Raw genomic sequence first — 6,338 nt, 5'->3', positions numbered from 1 at the left:
GTTAACTGTTATCGTTATATTTGACGAAATAATTGACGCGGTGCTAGAATCGCAACTAAACCCGTAGGTCATACCTTTCCATGAATATTTTTCAAAATTCATGCTATATTTAGGAAAAAGTACAAACGTCGTGTCTATTTGTGCTGTTTTTCAAAGGTAGTGCTATATTTAGGGAAAAAAAAGTACAAAAATCGTACATTTCTATACTATTTTCTAAAGTTCGTCCTATATTTAGGAGAAAAAAAAAGTGCATGACTTGGATGTTCACGTCCAAAGAGAGCACTGATAAATTATTGATCCAGGCACTAAGTAAATTTTGGTATTTTAATGTAGATCAGATTTGTTCTATATATGTGGCATAACTTGTAGAATAGAACTCCTTGAAATTAATAGTAGATAAAATCAATTAACACGACCTCTCAAATCAACAAGTTAGGTCTGCTCATGAAGATCCTTACTCAGTGAACTTACAAATCCTTAATCAATTCTCGTTTACTTCAATCCATAAGTTTACGAGGGTGCCCTCACTCCCTTCTCCAATCCCAAATTTTACTTTTAACTTTATTTTATTTGTTTTAAATCCATAAGTTTGCGATGTGCTCTAAAATCTTAAAAAGAAGAAGAAAAAAAAAAACAACATCAGCATTTTGTCCATCGTTTGATGGAATATTGACAACTTGATTTGGTGTGAAAAAAAAAAACGTATTGTACAGTAAAATTATTTCGATTTGTGTTGTAATGTAAAAGGAGTCACAAACCCGTCCGCGATATAATTTTCCCATTAGGAAAAGATTGAGTGGATGGGTCCAGTTAGTGGTCCAATTATCGTGAATTGAATATATTTCAGCAAGAATCTATGGGCAACAAGAAATGGCACAATGGGAAAGAGGCTGTGAAAAATATAAACAAAATAAAAGGGGGAAAAAAAAAAGGTGAAGGCCTTCATAATGTACGATATCCTTCAAAACGTTCGTGCCACGAGACAAAGAAATTATAATACTTTCGTTTGGATCGCATTGCAGCCCACCATCAGTACCATGATCACGTTCTCGTCGCAACGAATAAGCATGATAGTTGTATACTAGCTAGTAGCCACCAACCATGGCCCATGGGACCTTCTTGGTTCGAGAAAAAGCATCACGGGAGGACCACAAAAGCTCCATTACAAGCAAACACGGGCTCACTCAATGAATGACCTAGGGTGTGTTTGGATTTTAAATTTTTTTTAACTCAACTCAACGTAACTCCATTTATCTTCAATTCAACAATACAATTATTATTTAATTATTACTTTATATCAACTATTCATTACTTTTTCACATTTTTTCTTATAATTTAACAACATAATCATTACTTAATTATTACTTTATCTCAACTATTCACTACTTTTTCATACTTTTTTTTATAATTCAACAATACAATCATTACAAACTAATTAAAATCAAAACTCAACTCAACTCAGCTCTAAATCCAAATACATTCCTAATCATCCATTGTCAACATGCACGAAGTATTAAGAACTTTTTTTTTTTGTTTAAAAAAGACCATCTAATTACCAAAAAACATATAAAAAAAAGTATATGCAGTGATGCACGTTTTCTCATGATATTCAAGAGATTTTAAGTTCGATATTTAATGAAATTATGCATATTTTTTATATTAAGATTACTATCCTCATGCCTCTCTTATAATAAAAAAAATTTACCAAAAAACATGGTGATTTCTAGCATATAATTCTCGTGGCGCTTGAAATTCATGCCAGTAAATATTTGCTTTCGCATTTGAGTTTCGAAACAATTTTTAACATATATAAGATAGGATATTCCCGTGGTAGAAAAAAAGTATATTACCTTAAACGAAGTTCATATGTATCTTGTATACATATAAATTATGTTGTTGGTAATACGTGCTTCCGACTCAAGATTGACTCGGAGTTAATTAAAATTGTCAAACAATTTGGTAGAGCTCCTCTCTGTATTTAATATATATAATATATTTGTCAAAATACGTCTTCAGTTCAAACACCGTATTGTCAGGTCGTGCCATGCATGGCATCCGACGTGAAGCTCTTAGCTGTTAACAATGCTCCTCTACCAAATCATAAGAAGCAATTCCAAATTTCTCGATCAATTAAGTTCGTGTTCGCACCCCAATCAGAAGCCCATGAACTTGAACAACAATCCTACTCGTGGAGCTATCCCGATCTAAACTCCATGAACTGAGATTTCGTTTAGCTGTCCGATCTCAACTTCATGAACTAAAATTATATTAGCCCTTCCGTGTAGCCGTCAATGACTCCAAATTATTATTCAAATTTCTAGTTTCGTATAAGAACATCCATGATTTGAGGTGCCACGTTGAGCAATATAATTCTATTGACTCAAATCAGCGAAAGCGACTGTATCATAGCAAGATAGAATTAAGCGTCTACCTAAAAACTTTTTACTTTTATATAGTTTAATTGAAGTATAAATAATTTGCTCAAAATACATACAATTAACCATTGCAAATAATTTACTTGAATATAAGTAATTTACTCAAAAGGGATTTATTTTATACTACAAATCGAAATGATTTCATTATTATTTCAAGTGATTATACGGACCTTCCAGTCCATGCGCATGCTAGACAATTAGAGACCAAAAGGGCAAAAAAGAAAGTGACATGTCTCAGTCGGAAGATTGGAAAGGATACCGACCGAATAATGATGGATCAACCGGATCATTGTGAATTTAAAGAAAGCATCAGCACGGCAATTTTTGTAAACCGGTAAACTGAATTTGTTCGAGAATCATAGATCGAAAGAGTCACAATCACAACTTACATGGTGGATAATAATCAACACCATTACAATGGCTCTCATCCAAAATGATGCTAAATGTGCAACTTACGATAATTATTAGGCCAATCGAGGTGGCTTTTGAAAGAACATGTACAACGACGAATAATGTACATGTCAGAAAAATGTCCTTAACCTCGAACCACTTCACAGGATACATCGCAAGACGAAGAATAAGATACAGCACATATACGTACCAAAAGCAATCTTTGATTTCGTTCATATCCAGGTTAAAAAGCCTTGAGCTCATTTTGTCATGTACTCCAATCTCCTGCAAAGTGTCCATATCGTCCTGTAAAGTCCATGGTCCGATATTCGGGCCGTAGTAGGGGCTTGCACCAACGCTACGGCGGGGATGAATGGTGGACCAATGAAATTTCATGACCAGACCAGGTTAGGTACAGTTGCGAGTCCACCTGTTAAAGCAAAAGCAAAAGCAAAATGACCCAAAATACCATTCGTCATGTTCCAAGGAATTGTCGGGTCCCACGTACACATTTTGAAGATGAACAAGTGAAATAATACTGCAGAAGGAGTTTCCACGGTCTGGGAACAGTCCCCCAATTGCCGCCGTTGGATCTCCATTGTCCTTCAGATTGAGTGCCGGAGAAATGGCCGTAGTGGCCGGGCACTGTCCCCGCCAGGACCACAGAATGCTCAGACGAATCTGGAAACAAAGAACTTACCAGTAAGGATTTCAGCTATAACTATGAGAATCTTCGGGGTTGTTTGTTCAGCTCGACCACAATCACGCTGATGTTATCCCTGCTGCCCCGGGCCATTGCCAGCTCAACTAGGATGGCTGCAGCCCTGGTTGCCTCGTCCTCCTCGGCTGCATCCTGGCCATGTCTCCTCCTAATTCGGCCCTTGAGGCACCTCTTCACGACCTGACAGGCATACTCATTTGAGATCACATCCCAGAGCCCGTCGGTCGCCAGTATGAGGAACTCATCAGTGCTAGTGCGCTCCATCACTCTGACCTCGGGGTCTGGCGTCACAAACGGCTTGAGGTATTGGTCGCCTTCATCGAGTCAAGGTACGATGACTAAGATTGAGAAACTTCATATAGTACTATTGTACTCGATTCTATTGTCATTTGTTCCCTCATATCGATCAAGATTTAGATTTTAAGTACTTATAAAATTATTTAATGATCCCTATACTTGACCTCACTACAGGAATTCACTCTTATGGAGACTGCAATTGAGACGAAAAAAGAGACGGAGTTTTACATCTTCTTTTCCGTCTCTTTGATAAGATGGAATTTGCCAATCCAATTTGAAAATTTCTGTCTCGTCAAATTTAGACAAAATTTTCTATCTCCTGATCCCTCTTAAAAAAAAAAGAGACGGGGATGATAGACGAAATTTTGCGTCCCAATTTGAAAATTTCCGTCTCAAAATTAAGACGGACTTATTCCGTCTCTACAGAAACAAATTCCTGTAGTGCCTTAGCAAGTTGATGAAGCACTTAGAACTTTCTTTCCATACGTACCGATAGATCGAGAAGTGGCAAGTACTCCAAGGATTCGGTGACCATTCCAATTGATGACCCTTCCACCGGCAGCTTCAATTCTCTTCAGCTCATCGGGCCTGTTAGGCTATGCTAGGAGAGCAGAAAGGTATATAAGCCAGAAATTTATAAGACCCACTTATGGGATTTTTACTTATCACCAAGGGCCTGACATGAACATAGCAAATATAACATGTATAACATGTGTACACGATATGATCACACTGAAAATAAAACTAGTCGACGAGAAAGATCAACCACAGCAGTTGCGATAGCTCGATAAACGAAAAAGAATCCCACAAAAAACATGACTATCATATTCAAGCTAGAAACGAGGACCAAAAGACATCCGAGTTAATAATGTTCCACCGAAACTCGCTCTATGAATATGATCACATCCACAATATCTCTCACCTTCATTCTCTCCGTATCCTTGAGAATGACAATAATAATAAGCAATCTAATTTGTAGCATATGATATCGAAATATTAGATTATCGATCATATCTCTACAGCATAAAATCATCTCCATAAAGCAGTCCGCTACGTACATACAGTTGGACGGTTCAGCATATGGGCTCTTTATTGTATTTTTTTTCAGTCGAAAGGAGTACGATGGCAAAAAGTCTCGAGTTCGAACATTGAATCACAAGCTATTCATTATCCTTAAGATACTACGTCGTTGATCCATCTTCCCATGCATGAAACCATGTTATATCTCGATAAATTCACGGTCCATTGATCAGTCATATCATGTATCAATTTTGCAATTCCAATAAGTATGCATTAAAAGGTTTCGACCTAGGATCAAACGATAGCATGATGCAGCGTGACGTGAAATACCAGAAATAAATTCAGTCACACGAAATATCGGAACATTCGACAAGCATGAATATCGTTCTTCCATATGTCCGTCACCGAATCTCGAGGGTATTATACATTCAGCAGTACCTTATGATCCTCGGACAAGGCGATGGCGGTGCCTCCCCGGCACATGACCGCCCTCGAGTCACCGCAGTTGGCAACCACCACCACGTCTCCCCCGATCACTGCCACGACCGCGGTGGACCCCACTGTCCTGGCCGCCTCGCCCCCGGTCTTCACCACATCTGCATCCATCTCCACAAAGCTCCCCGCCATCACCTCCCCCCAGTCGACCAGCCCCTCGGCCGCCTCCACCCGCCCCTTCACCACCCCGTGCAACCGCTCCTTGCACGCCCCCGCCACGTGGGCCCCGCCGTGCCCGTCGTAGACCCCGAAGAAATCGTACAGGTCCCCGAACAAGGCCCCCATCGCGAACCCCACTTCAACCCTCACCGCGTCCTCCATCTCCCTTCTCCTGCCAATCACCGAAACGCACCCGAGCGAGCTAACAACGGCACGCGCCGCCGCACACTCGGTCATGCTCTCCCTCAATAACTCCTCCCTCAACACAGCCGCGACGTCGCTCTCCGGAGATCGGTCCGAGGACGAAGATGAGGAGGCGCAGAAGGGCGCCGTCATCGACATCTCTGTCGGCAGCTCGTCGGCATCAACGACTGATGCTTTCTTATTGATCTCGTAGTTAATATCAATATTAGTATGTTGCGGGGCACACCTAGCTCGCCGGTGCCTGGACCTCTTCCGGCTTCCGTTGTTCACCCTCCCACCGGCGTCCACGGTCATCTCTCCGCGCCGGCCGTGTAGTATAACTTTGTGCCGCAACCCTTGCTCCACCTATATATAGTATCACTTCACCAGCTTAGGTAAGCTAAGATAGGGTGACACGGGGCTGGGGGGTGTGCGGTCTGGTGGGGGGAATTATTTAATGGGGACCATGGCGGGAAAAGCAGAACGCATCACAGCCGTCCATCCTGATCAGGTGGCCCCCCCGACCGCGACGTGGGTGGTTATGAACCTCTCTCTTTCGAGGATTGAATCTTGCCCCCCGGGAGGACGTGGACGGCTGAGATCGAATCTGGCGAGACGTGGCGCGAGGATCCTGAGGT

At 41.1% G+C, this 6,338-nt stretch overlaps 1 protein-coding gene across 2 annotated transcripts; it reads right to left on the bottom strand.

Annotated features, from left to right (window-relative positions):
* Nucleotides 1–2,756: 2,756 nt before the first annotated feature.
* On the bottom strand, nucleotides 2,757–6,123 carry LOC116204689 (protein phosphatase 2C 51-like). 2 transcript variants are annotated; one of them, XM_031536894.1, is made up of 4 exons: nucleotides 5,302–6,123; nucleotides 4,334–4,439; nucleotides 3,334–3,506; nucleotides 2,757–3,255 (listed from the first exon to the last, which is right to left on the bottom strand). In XM_031536894.1, the coding sequence occupies exons 1-4, from the start codon at nucleotides 6,013–6,015 to the stop codon at nucleotides 3,184–3,186; spliced, it is 1,065 nt and encodes a 354-aa protein (XP_031392754.1). In that variant the 5' UTR covers nucleotides 6,016–6,123; the 3' UTR covers nucleotides 2,757–3,183. The 2 variants fall into 2 exon arrangements, with proteins under 2 accessions (XP_031392754.1, XP_031392753.1); XM_031536893.1 differs by lacking the exon at nucleotides 3,334–3,506 and adding an exon at nucleotides 3,526–3,860 and having other exon boundaries at nucleotides 5,302–6,112.
* Nucleotides 6,124–6,338: the final 215 nt, after the last annotated feature.

This window comes from Punica granatum, chromosome 4 (genome assembly GCF_007655135.1).
Source record: "Punica granatum isolate Tunisia-2019 chromosome 4, ASM765513v2, whole genome shotgun sequence".
NCBI classification, from domain to species: Eukaryota; Viridiplantae; Streptophyta; class Magnoliopsida; order Myrtales; family Lythraceae; genus Punica; species Punica granatum.
The sequence above is the reverse complement of the archived record's forward strand: the minus strand, read 5'-3'. Positions and strand labels throughout refer to the sequence as shown.

What these genes read in the sequence shown, in the direction of transcription:
- LOC116204689 (XM_031536893.1), bottom strand. Translation starts at nt 6,015, where the DNA reads ATGACCGTGGACGCCGGTGGGAGGGTGAACAACGGAAGCCGGAAGAGG. An exon ending in CCTTGTCCGAGGATCATAAG is followed by an intron (nt 4,440 to 5,301) that starts GTACTGCTGAAT and finishes CTCCTAGCATAG; the next exon opens with CCTAACAGGCCCGATGAGCT. An exon ending in TGCCACTTCTCGATCTATCG is followed by an intron (nt 3,861 to 4,333) that starts GTACGTATGGAA and finishes GACTCGATGAAG; the next exon opens with GCGACCAATACCTCAAGCCG.